This window comes from Bombus flavifrons, chromosome 8, assembly GCF_040668555.2.
Source record: "Bombus flavifrons isolate JBK064 chromosome 8, iyBomFlav1_principal, whole genome shotgun sequence".
NCBI classification, from domain to species: Eukaryota; Metazoa; Arthropoda; class Insecta; order Hymenoptera; family Apidae; genus Bombus; species Bombus flavifrons.
The window spans coordinates 6,598,736-6,619,192 of record NC_138449.1 but is presented as its reverse complement, the minus strand read 5'-3'; the positions used below and the strand labels follow the sequence as shown (position 1 = coordinate 6,619,192).

General features: G+C 33.7%; 1 protein-coding gene and 2 long non-coding RNA genes across 4 annotated transcripts; 1 reads left to right on the top strand and 2 right to left on the bottom strand.

The window, feature by feature from the left end:
- Positions 1-82: 82 nt before the first annotated feature.
- LOC138182329 (uncharacterized) lies at positions 83-14,834 on the bottom strand. The gene is made up of 4 exons (XR_011173761.1): positions 14,683-14,834; positions 13,030-14,569; positions 12,812-12,937; positions 83-221 (listed from the first exon to the last, which is right to left on the bottom strand). It is a non-coding gene; the product is annotated as an uncharacterized LOC138182329 (long non-coding RNA).
- Drat (Death resistor Adh domain containing target) lies at positions 12,289-19,188 on the top strand. Of its 2 annotated transcripts, none has more exons than XM_069118026.1 (3): positions 12,289-12,695; positions 13,525-14,250; positions 16,796-19,188. In XM_069118026.1, exons 1-3 carry the CDS (start codon positions 12,634-12,636, stop codon positions 17,229-17,231), a joined length of 1,224 nt encoding a protein of 407 aa, XP_068974127.1. In that variant the 5' UTR covers positions 12,289-12,633; the 3' UTR covers positions 17,232-19,188. The 2 variants fall into 2 exon arrangements, with proteins under 2 accessions (XP_068974127.1, XP_068974128.1); XM_069118027.1 differs by having other exon boundaries at positions 12,291-12,695; positions 16,814-19,188.
- On the bottom strand, positions 18,907-20,003 carry LOC138182333 (uncharacterized). The gene is made up of 2 exons (XR_011173765.1): positions 19,688-20,003; positions 18,907-19,613 (listed from the first exon to the last, which is right to left on the bottom strand). It is a non-coding gene; the product is annotated as an uncharacterized LOC138182333 (long non-coding RNA).
- Positions 20,004-20,457: the final 454 nt, after the last annotated feature.

Genomic DNA, 20,457 nt, shown 5'->3' with positions numbered 1-20,457 from the left:
GGAGTTTTCCACTCATAAGAGTATCACTCGTCCTGTTCTAAAGAATAGAAAATAAGAGATTGCTATACTTACAGACCATAGACCTTGTGTACGTGCGATCGATGACATCCCTTCCATAGGTCGTAGTTCGACGTTGGATTTGCAGACTTTTCAGAGTCGGCGCGATGGTGGTTCCCCGTGAAGCGCCCTCGCTGGATACGATTCTGCCCTCCACAGTAAATCTATCAGAATAAAACGAAGGCTTGGCGTGTGACTGTCAGCATTACGTGTTCGTTTTACGTGTTTTCGTGAAAGCAGTTGACACCAACGATATTATCAAACGGTTAATTTGTAAGGTGAGGAATCAACCTTGATTTGTCTTTCATAATAATTGCTTATGGATTTGCAGCTAAGTTCATGGGAAAATTAATGTCCCTGTGGTCGATCGTAAGTGTTAGGTAGGACATCGGGTATTATATAAAGTTCCTCAATTCCATGATCGAGTGTTTCTGTATTCACGATTAGTGTATGTGTATCACTTATACGGAGCACAAGTGCTTACATATTGAAAAAGTTGATTTGTCTTGTAATGTTAATGAAAAGATGAATGTTGGTGGTAAAAAACTGTCGTATGTGAATTTCTGTTGACGAAATATATATCCTGTATTTTAGACCTGGTCGTATAGTAAGTGCATTCTTCGAATATGCTGACATTTCGCAAAATTTAAAATATCAGTTATCCTGCAAATTTTTTTGCGATTAATAATCAGAATGTATGATACAATGCTTTATATATGATAGGATACAATATACTGTAATATAGTAATCATAAATTACTGTTATTATACTGCTGTATCTTATTTAGTTACGCTAATTTACATGTAATTTTGAATTTTATGCTTACAAAATCTATTAATTTTCCAATGGAGAAGTAAAACTAAATTAGAAGAAAAAGAAGTTAATATCGACCACTGACTTCTACGTCAGATATTGTAGGTGTTTTCACGTAACCGATATCGACAACAACGTGCCAACTCCGTGCCCCTGAATGACGCTTCCTGAACAGCTGATTGGAACATAGAAACGTGTCACGTTATCAACTGATCGTTCACGATACGTATTTATGTTACCACTTCGCACAGATACCGCGATATCACGAATAACTACGCTATATTCGCAAAATAGCGGTATTTTAAAATCAGGCGCATTCATCTATGAAAGTGTAAACAAAAGCCGAACTTGCGCTGTAATCAATTCGGAGATCGGCTGCTTGTTTCAGCGCGTATAAAAGATGCACTGGCGTGCTAAAAATATTATCGTTGATTAAATGCAAGAACACATTCCATAACCTACGCAACTGAATTTTATTGAAATTTTCATTTTCTTTTTTTAAATATACAGTAGAATTTCAAGAGTTAAGAAAGAGGTTATGTATAGTTACGATGCATTATCATAAATGAAGTCTATGAATAGGCAAACTATATGAATCATTTCTTAGAACGTATATTTACTATACCTTTACCTTAATCGATTCATTAACGATCACTAATTTTTTTTTTGATGAGCAGAGAGGTTCGAGGTCTGGTTGTAACTTTCTAACACGTACTAAAAAGGTAGGTTGTCAACTTATAAATGTTAGTGAATGCAAAGGACTTGAGCCTTTGTTTGATAACTTTTTCGGTTTGTACGTCAGTATATACCATTTTTATCTCTGAAATGTTTCTGATAATTTGTTTCACGGTCATCGTTTCAAGGACTAGAATCGATAACAAAAATTTAAGATTATATCAGTACTATTATATTTATCATATTTCGCAAAAAAGTTTAACAGAAGCTACTACTTAAGCAAATCAAAGGTAACCCATAAAAATGTTTGCCTATTTTAAATTAAAATATTCCAAATAGATTCGTATAAATAATTAAATTTTCATTACTGCCAATTTGTTTTAATATGAGAAATATTTGTCCTTTTTGTCAGTTAACATCCTTTCATAACGATTTTTGAACGATATTCTCAAATTATCAGCGAAACGACGTCATACGAGACAAAATAATATCACGTTTCGAGGACGCATGCAAGGACAAACGCATAATTTATTTCTCCTTGCATTGAGCTAACGTTTTGGATGTTACTAATGCTGCATCAGCTAATGCAGCATCGCCTATGCATCAAATCAGTTGTATATAATATGTAATCCTCTTAAACGTCTTTTCTCAAGAATTATTATTCCTCTGCGTTGATGTCTCACTTTTAAGCAGACAACAATTACACATAATCTTAATTCTATCTTAATCGACAGCCATGGATTTGTTAAATTTTGTATATCAATACTTTTGTATGTATATGTACAGTGATGAATAAAAGTATCGGTACAAGCTATAGTTTGTTTTATAAAATTTGGTGAGAACTAAAAACAGCATGATGAATATGATACTTTGTTTGATTTTCTTGTGAAATATAAGAAAAGTCGAGAATTATTATGATATTGATTTTGTTTCTTAAAACGTTTATGCAGAATGTTTATTTAGAGTAAATATTATAATCAAAGTTTCTATTTCGATTCCTATAACTGTTTTTATGTCACTTTTAGCATTGTTAGTTTTACATCAATTTAGGTTAGGTTTGTAAAGGAATCAGAGTCCTACAATCAGTTCATGTATCAATTTTACAGTGATTAAAATTTTACGTTTCAGTAAAATAAGTCATTGTGTACTATTTACAATTTATTATTAAACTTTATTGTTGAACTGCTTACTAATAATGAATTATGATTTAAATATGCATATGTAAGCTATAGGTTCGAAGGCTATATTTTACATATTTATACAAGATTTTGCAGAAAAATGTGGTTCTATTCGTCACTGTATATAATACCGTATATGAATTAAGTTTCTGTTTAATAAAGTTTGTACTGCTCCATAATGTTTCGAGATATCCTGCTATTAAGTTAGAGCCGCATATTGTCCAGGTGCGTAGCGTTACGCAACGAGGTAACCCTTGATGAAACGAGTTATAATAACGTGACCCTCAAAGAATATTCAACAAACATAGCTCCGCTATAATTGTATCATGTATATGTATACAAAATAAGGCCTAGTAGCTGTACTCTCTCATGATTGAATGTTTTATATTACATAATAGGTACTTTTATTAATCCTGTTACGGCCCATGAATTTTTCACGTAATAATTTTTTAAGAAACTCTTCAACAAAATCTAAGACCAAAACAACGCAGCTGGCTTAAATGGCTATTAACTGTAATAAAGGCTCAAATTGATAATAGGTTATTAGATAGTGTAATTAAAAGTCATCCATCTTAATAGAAGTATTTACATACGAACTCATACCCTTCAATTATTAATCTAAAAATTCCACGTTCTCATCGATCATATTATTCAAACCCCTTTAAAGAACAAGAATAAAAACAAGGCTTTTGCGTCACTCCAGTAGTATTACCGGAGCCCTATCATCAAAACACTCTCCCTTCCATCCATGCTTGAACGTCATCAGTCATAACTGCTTTTAAAACGTCCAAAAATGTCTATCTTATATTACTTATACGTATACATGTACCTCACACTGATGATGTACAATTCTTTAATCTTCCTTTGACGTGTCCATATTTTTGTTTGAATGAGTTTGTTTATTTATTGACAAGATAAGAAAGCCCAAAGTATATATTGTACATAAATATTGATATAAGCTATCCATTGGTCAAAGTGGTCAACTTTCTTTCCGGAACATTTTAATAATGTTTAAGTTAAGTGCCTTATAAAATTAGTAAAATTTAGTATCTTACATAATTTCATCAATATTCTCTATTCTTTGTTTTATGGTGTGAACCAATTTGGCAAATAAGCGGCTTATACATACATAGTAATTTTTCCAAAAATTCTCGTAATGCTGGTAAAAGTTTGGATATTCGCGACGCAACCGATAAAATTTTCTAACGGACGCAGTCGCTTATTTGGGGGAGTAAACATGATCCGAAACATCACGGGCATTGTACTCGGGAAGGTGAGAGCGTGTCGAGCGGAGTGGCTCGGCTGAGCACGCGGATGCTTGCTGATGTGCACGTGATTCCAACGTGCCACGATTCCACGGCATCGACCGAGTTCCCCTTCCCCGTATCCCACTGATGCAGTCTCACACCACGCGCACTACGCTATTTATGTACATCGGTTCATGGTAAAATCCTCGTTTTCATTTTTGTCTTACAAAGGGCTTGGAAAAGTGAGATCAATCAGAACTTTCTTGCACAATTGAACTAATATGTATTATAAAATAGTGAAATTTTGCCAGTAACAAGTCATTAGATTCTCTTATATTGAGTTTGATGATAAAGCAAATGAAATTATTGAAGTAAATTTTGTAAATTACAAGTTATCCGATTATTTAATATAAAATTGTAAACTCGTGAACTTGTTATTTGTCAATTCATTAATATTATTACGATAGATTTCTGTTTATATGAACTTGTCGAGAAACAAATAACTTATATAATTGGTGTACATACAATACATACAGTATGATTTTTCTCATCACCTATGATTTTTTGATTTATGGAATAGGAATTCATGTTCAGATAAATGTATCTAACCATCGCGGAATTCATTTAATCAGGTAACAACTAAAGTTTGGTTCAAATAAATGCAGTCAATATAAACGGAGGTCTGTTGTAATCGGTAAACTATTGTGCACTCGGAACGTAGAATTTTTGTATTAACGATTAAGAAATATAAATCCATATGTGTGTAAATATTTACACAGATTCTTCTCTATTTATTTCCTCTTATTTGTTTGTCTCATGACACGAGATTTAGGCCTTTCCTTTTAACTTAAACGCGATATCTTCTACATAGAAGTTAACCATTTTGCAAAGACAAAGATGCTGCTTGAAAATAGAGGTTAAATTCGAGATTTAGGTACCATATATATGTTGTCGATTCGTGTCATTCTTACGAGTAAAAGTGCTGCTCTCCTTCTCTTCAGTGGAAGATTTTCGCGTGGTAATAGAATCGTGATGGCATGCGATTTCTGTAATCATTCTAAAAATCGATTTTTGTAAACATTCTCGTAACTCGTTGCTTACACGTACAGAACTAGTGAGAAACATTCGATGATCCAATTTTTTTATCGGTGGGATTCACGCGAAAATAAGTTCGAGAAGGTGCACGGTTGTGTAGTCTGGAAATTTTCTAAACGGTCGTCTGGTATAAAATTTAAAGGGTTCGGATTACATGCGTACATTTTGCGACTCAATTCGTGCTTGGAAATAAAAACCTTTTCATATCGTAATGTGGTGACGAAATTTTGTTGAAAAAAAGGTATTTTGTTTGTTCTTTTGGTAAAATGTACGATCGATTCTTAGTAGGAAAGTATCTCTTGATAGTAGTAGGCGTTAGGTGTAACGATTTCTTTTCTTTTTTTTCGCGTGATTGATTTATGTATGTGTATCACGAAGGCATAAGAATATCGTGTGCAAATTTAGAAAGCCAACTGCGTGTTGCTTTGTGTCCATTTAACAATATTTACAATGTTCCAGAGCACAAAATATACATTAACTATGATGAGAAATTATTGGGTGCACAAATAAAAATAATTTTATGAAAAAATAAACACTACTCTAATAAAGAATACCTAGAAATTGTTGTTCCGGAGAAAATAGGCATGATGCATTCATTTGGAAATAATGGAATTTATCATGAAATACTGATTTTTTAAGTTTATGATTCACTGTTCTCTTCATAGCACTCAGTATCATGTGATAAAGTTTTCAATAATAAAGATGATTGCGTGATAGAACGACTTACACTCGATTTTTAACAAGAAATTGTCTAATTGATAGATATACGTGAGAAATCTTTAGATTGCGCTTGAAAATAGAAGATTTTTGTCAAATCATAAAATCTCTAAATACTGACATCGTAAACATGTTTTCAAACGATAAGGATAGGTAAAGGAAAAGGAGAACTATGAAATAGACAAGTAAAGTGGTCTAAGATATGGCGGTGAACATGGAAACAAACAGAGATATTTTTAGATAATTGTGGAGTATAAGTATTTTTGAGATATTATTGTTATTATTGCGTAATGCTAAATCGTACTGTGAAGTTTCTTTGTCTTCAAGTAGCACTGAACGCATCGCGAGAGTCTCTTTGTCTTTTCGAAATACAGGATGAGATCAGCTGCTTGTTGGTTCATTCATAGCGCATAAATTGCGTCGGTATACGTATTTGCATAACTAATAGTCATTTTAGTACAAGATAATAATTTTCCAAAAAGTTTGTATTGTTATTTGATCCTTCTGCATTCTTAGAGTGATTTTCCACTAAATCGTATCTTCCTATCGCTAGAAAATTATTTACATCTGAGAAAAATATGAAACAATTCTTATTGCTATATGTAATTTCTTGTTCCAATTTTATGTTGAAGATATTCTTAAGGAAGGTGAAATTTCTCTCCATTTTTGTTGTAATATTATCCACTCATAATAATACCACCGCAATGTTATTTTTAACCATTATAAATAATATTTTACTTTCTTTTTTATTTTATTTTTAGCGAATAGTAAATATAACGATAATAAAAATCGCGTTCGTTTAGCTTTATTGATTTTTCAAATAACAAAAATATACTCTGGGTTGAAATTTTATCCGTGATAGCGTTAACGCGAATTCCTTTAATAATAGCTTTTCTCGAGAATTAAACGTTTTTTCTCTGTTCAAATGAAAATAAAACCATGAAAAAGATATTTGAGAATATTACAATAATCTTTATCATTTTTTCGTTCGAGTTTCCGTTTTTCGTTGTGAAGAACTCATCTGTATCACAATGACTTACAAAACAATCTTTTCAATTCAATCTAGAATTCTTTAATACATAAATCCTTGGAATAATGATGATCAATGTCTTCTATTGAGCTGATCGAGTAATGGTGTAACACCTGGTTAAATGAGATAACACACAGTATTTACGTCTAAAATGTAACTGTTGCAGAGGATACTCTGCAGGACCTTTTCCAGAAATAATTCAAGTATCGTTAATCGTGATGATGAACCATAGACGAGCATGATTTTATGTACTTTGAACGACTGTTATTGTGATGCTATTAGATCGTAGTTGCTCGTGTGGCATATTTTATTTCTGGTATGTTCTTTCGTCGTAAAGAAACGATAATAATTTGATATTATGTATTATCGGTCGAAACTATCCTGAGTATCAACAAAGTATCTGTGTGATAGAATATTGTGATCGTAAAACGAATTAAAAATGTATCTATTTTGAAGCTTAATTCTTTCTTAATTATGATGTCTTTTGATTTCAAGCGTTTAATTTACTAGTATATCAGTGATATCATTAATATTATTTGGTCATTTGAAGAAAAAAAAAATACATGAAAGTATCGTTAGACATTCTTTCACTTGTCGGAATTAACGTGATTAATATTTGGATGCACGTTGACTCAATATTGTAGCAACTTATTAATTGAAAACATCAGATAGAGAGTGGAATAATCTGAAAATTATTAAAACACATACAAAAGCTTGGTAAAAGTTGGTTTGGCTGACTTTGTGTGAAAATTGATCGATTCTGTTCTGTACCAAGGGAACGTATTAGCGAGATATTCTCTAATACCATTTATTCGAATGGTTCAGCTGTTTTATTGTATAAGATTATTAGATAAACAGTTTGTAAAGTACATATGGTGTGATAAAAAAGCTTCAAACAGCTACTGTTTGTACGAGATAAAACGCGTTGGTCAACAATAATAATCGACTTCAGTATAACGGAGGCATTGACAAAGTAGTTTTCTTAAAAATAAAATAATAAATCGTATTTTTGATAACAAAAAGATAAACGATTGATGTGCGATCAAAATATGGTATAAAGCACGAATAACAGTATCTTTTTACTTATTGCGAATGACAAACACGTTCTTACACAATGCAAGCTGCATGAGGCACTATGCTCCTCCTCGAAGCCAAGGTTAGTATCGTAATTGCAGCTAATTGTATTTTGCTGCTGTTTCTTAGCTCTATGTGAAAACAATTTAGTTTCGTCTAGGTTTCCTTCCTTTAGAAATCCGTCTTAGAAATATTAGTGAAATAGCGAAATAATTGCTTACAAGATGATGAGTTTAGAAAAATCACTTGGAAATATTTAAAAGAGGAAAAGATTTATTTTACAGAACAAAGTCAAACAAATGCAGTTAAATTATTTCTCAATTATTCTCGCTATTATTCGATGAGTGGATGAAATGTGGCAAAATTATTACTTGCACTGGTTATTACGTAACATTGCGACGGTATTATTACAGGATGATACTACTAAAACAAAATTTGCGTGGACTGGAATTTTCTCTATTATAGTTTGTTAACGATTAAAGGATTGCTAAAAAATAATTTAAAGCACCATTTAAAAAATTATTTTTAAAATATTTGGAGAATCGTAAAGTAAGGAATAAATATATGGTACTCTCATTGGTATTGTTATCATGAGTCCTGCTCCTATTTGCTATGAGAACTTTGTTCGTTATGCGAAACAATCAAAGACGGTTCTAGGACAAACCTAAAATAATTCTTAAGTATCTACATTGTCTTCTTATCGTGTTTCATTCTATTTCAGTACAGCATGAAGTAAGCATTTCCGGGATCTAGACAAACTGTCTGTCTCGGTCTGTTTCCGCGTGTTTGATGTGACTGCAAATTTCGCACCTATGATAATAACGATGCCAGTCAGGTATAATGGCAAAAACACAATGTATTAATGCTAATAGATAGAATTAATTAGGTAACGGAGGAAATGTAGGCGTTGACGTTATCGTACGTCATTATCATCGAATTTACTTAGTCAAACAATGCGTTGAAAAAGATTGCAACTGCGTTGCGTTATTCTCTCTATTAAAATGGTGAACTCCTTTTAATTGACCTCGTTAATTAACCTTCTCATAATTACGTTGTTGTCAACAATCGTGATAAAGAAGATCATAGTTTGCTCTTTTTTTTTTATTTTCTATGACCTTCTTCAATCACGATTGTTGACAACACCGTAATTCGTTTTGTTTTTTTTTTTATACCTTTTAATATCTTTGCTATCATGTTTACTACAATGTAAGTATTTTCTAACAAGGCCAAATAATAGTTTAAAACGCAGTGTTTCACCTTCAAATTTTTCAAGTTTCAGTCTTTTAGATCTTCAGATTTCCAGACTCCCAAGTTTGTTACTATGCAATAATATTGCATTTACATATTTTTCACATGTTATTTCACTGCTTGGTTCTTAATGAGTTAAGGATCCAGTAATACTAGATCTAAGGTTAGGTCTGTTCTTTCCTCGTTTATTCTATTTGCCCCAAATTCTTGTTTGTTGCTGACGATCGTTTATGAGTCAAGCAATTATAAACGTATCACGATGCAAATATTACAAAAAGATGCTCGTTGTTTATCGAATAAATCATGGATTATAGAAACTGATAAACAGAGGAAACGAATTTCACAGGCAACGTTTATCTTATCTTCTACTGAAAAACTCGGGCAATTATTCTCGTAAACGAATGTTTAACTCAGATTTTGATAATTTCTTGACGATAACTGAACGCTGGCTATTATGATATTTCGTCTGAAACTAGTATGAGGACCAACACGATTCTTCCTACACATAACTCACAATTTCTATCTTTTTCTATTTTGTCTGTATTTTTATTATATTTCACAATCGAGTGTGCTTTTTATTTGCCGCTTTATTTTCATTTCCATTTACGTTCACGTGTACAACACATGATACTTGGTTTTATTTAAATATTGTAAATCGGTCCTTATCAGCATCGTTGCTGTCGAAATAAATTTGTGCAATTTAAAGCACGATACAGCACATCGTGAAGTATTTGGAACAATTGGCGACAATTTCTTAGGGGAAAAATTAATTTCGTCTTAAGGCGAATCTTGTCTGAAACTATTCAGCGACTATTTGCCCGCGGATTCGTATGACGTACGATGAAAATTGGACAGCATCGAAGGGTCATCGCGAAGTTGATAACATCCATGTCACCACTTGATCAATAATAAACACATGGCTACATACATATGCGTACTATTTGAGTCAAAACAAAACAATGTCATTCTTTATAAGCACTACCATATGATATGCCATATGATGTGTCACATGAGTGCCATATGATACATCAAATTAATAATCGATCATCGTTATTTTATTTTATCGCATTGGAGAGCACTAGTGATCAGGAAGGTTAAATCAAACATTTAAGCGAATCCAAGTAGTTAAATCTACTGAAAGATTCGGGAAAATTTCGAAGTTTATCGATCGTTTTTACAATCTTTTACGTCGTTTGAGAAAAGAATCAATTACCCTGTTCAGAGTCTATTCCAAGATATTCAAAGTCCAAATTAATCTTTAGTTTTTTTTTTTAACACCTTTGTAAAAATTACGAGTTTTTAATTCTTCGTTTTTAAATCAACATTGAATTTTACTAAGACAAAGCCACGATTTATTTTCACTAATTTATCTATTTTTAATATACCATTTTAATATCAATTTATTATCGTATTGCATTAATTATAGTCTTTTATATATAACTTATTGCATTTTCATCGTTCCTTTACGCTACTTGAAACGATTAGCCAATTCGATATTGAAAGTATTTATATTAAATATAGAATCTGGATATTGATATAGAAAGTATCTCTAGATACTTAAACTAAACGTTAAATATGAAAGAAATTTCTCCCCTTTTGTTTTAATAAAAAGACCAAAGATATTAATTACGTTACTAAAGGTAATTTTTTGATCGCTTCATTCAGCGCGATATTCGTTAAATTTACTTATCGACTTTGAAATAAGTAAAGACATAGAAATAACCACATTTCGAAGAATATTGATTACTCGTTCAGCAAAGTTGCGCTTTAGGAATAGAACATTCTGCCGATAAGATAATGTTTATTAAATATCGACTATATATAACTTTCATACATCTGAATAATTAATAACGTATATCAGTATTTTTATTGTCTCAGAACATGTTGTGTTCCCATATTCATTGATATCGTGTTGTCTATATATCCAATATCTATTCGTTATACGAAAATACGAGATGTCAGACGGTTTTTCATGATCGTTATAGAAAGATTACCTTATCTTAGCGATGAATAACGCGCGATATATACTTTACATTCTCCGAATTACTTCAATGTGATTTCAAGAAATTTCCAATATCAGATGAAGATTTCCATCGTTGTTAACACGTTGAGAATAAGGCAATATTTTTGCAAATTCTCTAACAAGATATAATTATAGTCAAGCAAATTCTCACCTGCACACCTTTAGATACAAAGACTACTGTTTCCCCGCTGAGTTTTAATTTCACGTTTTTTTCCATAGACTACGATTGGATGTAATCATGCAAATTCTCATATTAGTCAAAGATATCTGTTGCTGTAACACTAGGTAACATCGCAACGCAGTTATTAATACTTCTTGCTTATAAAATACGAAAATTGTGTATCTCTTATATCCGATACCAAAAACGCAAGAAATATTGTTGATAGAGAAATAATTTTTTTATTATAAAAAAGTATTCATTCTGGGTTCTTATTTTGTTACATCGTCAAAAGGCTATATATTCACAAATTTATTTATACGATAGCCTTCTTTTCCTTTTTATTTGTTATCGGTGAAGAAGATACAAGAAACGATTCTCACATCATCAAGGTCGTTCTAGCTGCACAGGAATAACCCAGTAGAATAAGTACAAGGAGTTGAAATATTTCTTTTTACTCGTCAATAAAATAACAATCAGTGAATCGACGAAAAAGAATGATCTCATCGCGTTATTCCCAAATAATTTTCGAATACATCGATTCACGATAAAACGTAATGTCGATAATACGTGAACTATTATCGAGAAACGTATAATTACGCCTCTTCTATTGCCTTTATGTACTTCTATTGTTCGGAAACATATTCCACGAACAACACGTAGGGCACCCCAACGAAGATCATAGAATTTGCAGCACGGAGTCTCGAAATACGTGTTCGAAGAGTTAAATCGATGGCAGTCGTCATCGAAATAAAAACACGAGCTATCTCCGCCTCATTCATGCGTCTATCACGAAGCACTGGACGAACGTGAGGGCGTCGATATAGGAGAAAAACAGAGGTTGCACGTGGTACGCGAATGCTCGTACCTGCTTACGTTCCGTTTCTTCGGATCCCTACCATGACTCCTTTTCTGCCTACCATGACTAACGCAGCTTGAACGAGAAAGCCCGTCCGGGTATAAAAGTGAAGGAGCGTGAGCGCGCTCCACTAGTACGTTTTACGCGTTCACAGAGCAACGTACTCTGTTTTTACCAAAGTTCTTATTTTCTTCGTAATTCTAAGTCGTTCCCTTCCAATCGTTCTTTCGCTACGATCGTTCGTTTGCCTTCAACCAAGTTTCAACTTAATATATTCGAAAGTGAGATAATTCCACGAGCGTTTGATCTTATTGTGAATTCGAAGAATCGAGTCGCGAGATTCGTTGACGAGATTCCATCCTCTTGAAGAAGACTGAAATTTTTCGAGAATAGATTTAGAGGAGAGTTGTTGATAATAAACGAGCACTGTGAAATAGAAGTAAGAAAAGCCTGATACAGAATGCCTGTCGAATTGGAGTCAGTGGCACCGATCACACACAAGCCCTTCTCACCTTGTAACGGGTATGCATGTGTTTTAATCTCGTTTAGTGAATTACGTTTATTGAAAGAGAGTTGAGGCCAGCGCAAGTGTGAAATTGCCTCGATTATCTTGATATATGATATAGTCGTATACGTACCTTGGTGGAGTCTTGTGTAAGAGGCAACAGCTGACGTGTAGAAACTGGGGCTAACGGCGTGTTTCCGCTTGCGGTTGCGGCTGCTTCAAAATTTCCGATACGTCGCTTGTAATTTGTTGGCCTTGTCTGGAAATTTTCGCTGTTTAATATAATTGATATTAACGTAGTAAATTTATTTTCTCGCTCGTAGACTTTTATAAAATATAACAGTATCATACCTTTTCGTACGGCGGATACAATTTCGCTCTTCAAATCGTTGTATTTCAATTTTGTTTTCGTGAAATGGACGAGATCTTCGACATTTTAGAAAAGATCTTAGTATAAACTTGAAACGAAGAATCGCGTATATAAGCGAGAATTCTTTCGTTTTCGACTGAATCGAAAATGACTCAAAGAACGTATCAGGGTTGACATAGCTTGCGTTATATATGTGTATATATAAGCTTAACACTCAGAAACATTCCAAAAATAATTTACTCCGTTTTTACTCCCGATACTTTGTATCCAGACTGCGGATGTTCATACATAAAATTTTAATTCTGCAAAAATACATACAATGCGCGTAATATTCATTGTACGAAAATTAGAAATGAAAAAATATAATATCCACGTAATAACATTTAGTGGGTAAAATAAAAAGCGCAGAACGAAATATACGTAATTTACTCATATTCAAAGTACCCTTCAGCCTATTCATTGGTGTCTCTTTGCAGGGAGAAGAAGATGAACAAATTATGCAGGCAGGTGTCCATCGACAGCCCGAGCGTGACGGGTCGCGAATGGGTGTTCAGTTTCGACGTTCCTGTTCCCGATGTTCCAGCGCACGGAGCCCGGATCCGGGTGATGTGTGCAGGTGCTTGCTACCATCCTCGTCGTTCGCCAAGCCTATCCAGCCTGACCTCTGTCTCCAGTGGAAGCAGTTTAGCGACAGATGTTTCTTTAGAGGGTGACTTCCCAGCATCGTTGCCTCATCACGGAGTCCGTGATGCAGCTCTGTTCCCTGGATACGAGGTAGCAGGAGTGATCGAGTCCCTTGGAGCGAATGTTCCCGAGGACTGCGGCTACACGGTTGGAGATCGAGTGATTCTTTATCCTTACGAGGGAATTCCAAATGGATACGTCGAATACCTGGTCGTTCACGATCTGAAGTATCTTATAAAGATCCCAGACAACGTCAGCCTCAGCGTAGCGGCCATGTTACCAGCTGGTGCTCTATTAGCCATGAATACTGTTTTTGCTGCTCATGAGCACGTTCAAGCGGTGCTGAAGCAGAGAGGCGAGAAAAGCGTTTGCAAGATTCTAATTGTTGGCACTGGCGGTCTGGCACTTTGGGCTCTGAGAATCGCGGCGTATCACTTCAGCAACATGAAGGATAGAGTTACCATTACAATCGCTTCGCTGAAAGACGATGGACTGACTATGGCTCAGGAATTCCAACGGTGAGTTGTTTTGAATGTCGGATAGTACGACCTTGTTGATGTTAGATGGTAGACGATAGGAACTGTAAATATGTTTCTTGTTGTAAATACGTGTCTTATTGCAAATACGTCTTTTACTGCAAATACGTCTCTTATTGCCAATATGTTTTCTTTGCGACGAAGAAGCGAGATCCTTCGAGGGAAATGATATTCTTGGTGTTGTTAGCTCCCGAACAATGAATTCTCGACATTTTGACCTGTCATCTGATTTTGGACATTACGTTTCTCTAGAAACTCAGTGACAGTAGTAATGTTTCGACAAACTCATAGCCTGGAAAAGCTGAAGATAAAGTACTTTCGATAAACTAATGAATTTTAATTCAAATAGATTAGAGGTAAAAGATTCTCGAAAAAATCAAGTATTTTCATTAAGTTGGAACAAGGATTTCCTACCGTTTCGTATTTGTTGACTAACAGTTGAAAATCCAATTCGTATGCGTCATTAAAGACTCAAGTAGTTCTCTTTTTATCTAAAATTCCGTAATTAAATTGCATCTTATCAAATATAAACAAATGCATATCTGGATACACTTAAGCATTAGCGTATCTATTGAGAAACTTATATCACATGATAACAAATAATCATGTGATATCACATATAAATTTTTTAGAGATTCACCATGGGAATTGACCTTCTCTTGAAGCTAGACTCGCCTTTAATTGGTTGCTAGATGAACAACGCGTATTAAACCGAGCATTGTTCGTCGTTGATCTTTGAACTAGGCAGCTGGCAATGTTTGGTCGATTAGCAAAGCCGTTTTGTTTTTGTTATTCGAGCTAATTGATCGTGTCGACACCAATGATAAAGTCATTTAGATACATCGACGTTCTGCTCGATTCCATCTATCTTTTCCGTGATTGCTATTACATAAATTCGTATCTCGGATCTCTTCCGCATACTTTTATATACGCGATGCGTCATCCGATTTGAATATTATATAAACCGATAAAAAGGATTGAAAAAAAAAAAGATCAAAACATGTCGTTGTCTATATGTATGTATAACGTATTCCAATTTCTGATAATCACTGCACTCTGTCGTCTTTCCTTTGCATGTACAGCTTTGAGCAGTCAATTACCTTTAAATTACTGGCGATCGATGTCTCCCTCGTTCTTTTTTGCCGGCAATTATTATGTTATACCTACCGTGATGTGTCATCGTTGACTATTCATCTACATATTTATCTACACGTTCATTTCCATACATAAAAAGGTAAAGAAAAAAGGGAAAATGATGAAACTCACTATGACTTACAGTTATCTACTTAGTTAGTTATCAACATAAGTTACATGTCCACGTGAATATTCCCAAATAATAATTACAATTAAGAGAAACAGAAAAATGCTATCTTATTATATATAAATAGACATACGGGGAAATAGATTAAAGTTATTATTTTAATCTATATGGGTGATAATTATTAAAGGTATTAGCGCATTGATGTGTGGGTAAATAAAAATTGTCGGCAAACTAGGTATCGGTGAAATCGTGTCGATAAAGACATTTTCGATGAAATGATTGTCGGTGATTTAAAGGTAACTGTTTGAGCACTTGTCAGTAAGTAGTTGGTTTAGATTAGTAGAAGTAGTATTGTTTGATATGTAGTATTGTCTGTTATCCAGTATCACGTTTAGGAATAAGGAACATGACTTAGATATCGAAATTAATTTATTGAGAACCAAGCAGTGAAATAGTGCATAAACGCAAGATTATTGGGAAACATGAATAAAGTAATTTATATATTGTAGATAGAAAAAGAGAGATGTATTACAATAATGGATACTTCATGAAAGCTCAGTAGCATACTACTAATGAGCCTTATATGTGAAAAAATGTTCAAGGTATCTGAAGTACAGTGCTCATTGCAACATTCAGAGGATAAAACAAATTTCCGTTTAGGTTCCATCCTTTAATCGTATTCAGAAAAACATCAATTTTCATGAACATCCACAGTCTACTCGCTAGATATATATAAATCAGAGATACAAAAATAACTTCCATTAAAAAGAAGATAGCTTATACTATTTATAAAATTTCGTAAAATTATAGAACCTGGATCTCTGGAAACAGCGATGAAAAGAGTTCCCTTAATAACTTTCGTAACAAAATATTACAAACCAAAATTCAATAACATATAAATTGATCGAAGATATTACAAACGGAATATTGCATTACACTGAACATTGGTTGTTAATGAATTGACAAATCAGTCCCCTGTAACGATTTAAAAATTCAAACTCTATCCCAACAGCTCGATCTTACAACTAAATAACTTCCCTTATCGAAACATATTTCAATAAAACATATTTTCATTAAATCCAAATAAATCCGATTTGGTTCAGACAATACCTTGATCGCCTAAATTCTTCTACCCTTTTATCGAAAACATCGTTTTAATTTCCATTCTATCCCTTATACATATGGTGCAAGAAATTAGAGTAGATAGCTAAATAACCGAGTCCATCTGCATCCTACCCGAAGTCCATTCGATTTATTCACCAACAGTTTCCTTTCTCACTACAGCGTGAACGTGGTACAATGGAGCGAGGATCTGTACGAGAAACAGCTGATCGAGCGCACGATGGATGCCTGTCAAGGTCACGTGGATGTGGTGATCGATTTCGGTACAACCTCGCGCAGTCTTCATCGCAGTATGCAGTGCCTGAGCAAAGGAGGCGTGGTGTTCGTGATCAAAGAAGTGGCCGATCGATTGCTACCAAAATTCAGCAGACGCGCGGAGGAATGGCAACAGAGTATCAAATCAGTGGAGGCTGGTACTCTGGAGCAACTTCGCGAGTTGGTCGAGCTGGTGGCTTCCGGTGAAATCGAGCCCCCTCCACATACCGTTTATCCTGCAGAAGAGGTTCTCGACGTGGTCCGCAAGCTGTGTCACTCTGAGATTCAAGGTCGCGCGATTTTACGTTTCTATCCAGCGGATTAAAGGATTTTCTGGAACTAAACATCTTGTGCCGCGCGGATCGGCACGAAAAGCGAATCGGAAAACGACCGAGGAGATTTGAAGAATAGACGGTAGCCGGATCAACTTCGGTTAATTAGGTATTGAGGCCAACGTGGCTGAACAGTGTGGATACTTCGAACACTGAAGCTTCACAGAGTAATCGAGAGCATGGGTCGTTGAATAATGTTTCTCCTCTGCACGAAATGCAGGGAGCAAGGAGAATAATGATATAGTTGTCCTATGGAAAACGTTAGATCACTGGGCGATTAATTTATATACAAAGTAATACGATTGATCCTTGGATGAAGCGAAACGAGAAAAGTTGGACGATCCACCGTATATCACTGCGTATCTATTTATTATGGTGTATTATACGATAATGACTATCTTTGGATCGGTTCACATACTTACATATATTGCATCGTTGCTATGTGCAGTACCGATAAGTGCACACTTACTCGCATCTTTCGTTTCGAAGGCGTTTAATCACGCTTCCCAGGAATTTGTTGAAAATCATCGTAAAATTGTATGGTCATAGAGTAGAGAGTAAAGAGGTATTCAAGAAACGATGATGTCATGGAAACGTAGGGAATACCACAGAGAAAGTTTTATCGCTGAATTGAATACACCGTTATGCATGCGAGATTTTCCATGGCTCTTTCGCTAATATCGTGGTATTGCTTTCACTTAAAAGTTGTTAACTTAAGAATGTAATTATATATTTCATTTCCAACGTCGAAAGACTTTGCCAATATTACCTAATGAGCTGTTAATACATTGTTGGCCAGTTATTTTACATAAAAATTAACGCGTACCACCGCCTATTTTATGCAAGATCGAACAATTCTACTTTATACATAAAAACACAAGTTTACCTGTAACCGATCAACAATGTGTTAAGATAAGATTGTAATATAAAATATATTTAACGCTCGAGTTGTTGAACTTTAATGATCTGCGACTATAACAAAGCACAATCTGCGATAAAATTTGAAAGAAACGTTTCTGAATACCTTGCCAACCATTGAGAGTTTAAGAGATAACAGAGTTATCGACTAATAACTAAGTTAAGTCTCGGGTAGATTTTAACCTTACATGGTATATATATATCGGATACACGTATAAGTCCGATGTATCAAAAGATGATTAATGGTACTGTTAAATATTTAATGTCAATTGAATCGTAATGGTCGTCATGATTTCAAGTTTTTAACATGTAATACCGGCCTGTAATTGTTCGTTGAGGAATTCGATTAGGAAAGACAAAGTTATGCGGGGAGATTTTGTAATCAGGTCATCAAGTATCATCGTCTAAATGACATAAATCATACTCAGAACGCATTTCGCACACGTACTCGGAATATAATCGAGCAATTAAAATGTGGAAGGAAAACACCTCCTAATTCGTTAGGTACAAATAATGAATCATATCGGTCGGCGGTTTTACGAACGAAACTGTCATCACGTGAAAAGAAACGTTGCTTTACCATTACATGTAGATTTGGTAAACGTTTGCATTTAACGAACAATATAACATTTATAAAACACGATTGTCTCGTAATCGAGACACCAGAATTACTTTCGAACGTGTTATCACGTTTCGGGGCATTTTCGCAAATTATGCTTAGGTATCAGTATTCCTTTATCATATAGCGCAATTTAGGATAAGTTGATCATTTTGTGCGCGTATAAAGAAATAACTAATCGTATCTCATATCGCAGTTATTACATCTCTACCTTGAAAGACTGTTTTCTTTATTTAAGTATAATTAACTTTTGTCCTTTTTATTTCCGTTCTCTCTTTTTAATTTTTCATTGTAAACCTAGGCGATAATTTAACGGCGTGGACACGTGTTACCACACGTTATTCTACTGACTGTTCGTTGTGGCAGTAATTGTATTATATTATGGTGATAATACAACAGATTTATTAAAATAATTGTACTTGTTTGTATTGCATACTACACCTTCATTTAGATCCTTGTTGTCTTCCTCTACATGAATTCTTGTGTTTCTATTCGTGTATATCGAATGACTGACATTGAAATCGATAAAAATCGTTAATTCGTCGAAAGTAGGTTAATCGATTATACAGAGGTTTCAATTTATAACGAAAAGATCGAGTATGCTCAAGGACTTACTATTAACTAATTAAACTGCAATTTGCTTTTTAAACTGCTCTCCATTACCTTCTCTCCAATGAATTCATTGTCCTTAATTATAATAAATTGTTGCGGGTCGTCATATGTGCCAGATTATTTTTTTCTTTGCTCAAGATTATTATTAATTCATGCAGCTAATGAAATACTTAATATTAATTTATAAATAATTTCTGAGATCACGTTCTTCATTTACATGTCCAGCCTGTAATACAATAATATCAATATTTAGTTTGTACTCGAGTATGTAATTTATTTTATATCTTCAGTTTCTTTTACTTTGTTGCGCTTCTTCCTCCTGTGCCTCCTATCGATACCATTGATTTATCGGTAATTATTTATAAAACGGATCGTTTCTACATGCCTTATTTGCCATACTCTTCATTTTGATTATGGGAAAATATTATAAAGTAATTTCAGCTGATCCTACTTCAAAATACAAATTAATAACTATTAATGAAAATATAGGTCATATTAATGATTTCTTTGGTAACATAAAATACATATTGCAAGTATCCTCAATTTGGATGATGAGCTTCAAGCAGAGAAATCTGCCTTTCTTATTCATTTGTGTATTATCTGATGTGTATTATTAATTGTTAATTTGCGTTTAATAAATTATTTAGATAGACTAATATTGACACAAGAATTTTATTAATATATTTATAATTTGATAAATATGGAACAATAACGATAATGTATAATATTAAATATATATGTACATATTTTTATATAAAATGCAAAACAGTATTGATATTTTATAAAGTTAATTAAAAAATGTGTATAACATATACATATAATATATAGATATTTCAAATGTATATAATATGTAGACAAGTTATATATATTTGTAAATAAAACAATAAAATTTTAAGATTATTTAAAGTGACACATATTTATAGTATCACAGAAGTAATGCATTATTATAAGTAAAGTTAAAATATACATCTTTCAATTATATTTCACACATATATGTATGTATTAATAAATACTGAGGAAGTACGTTTAAGCGTAAAACATGTAAGCATAAGTACTATTATTAGAAGCAA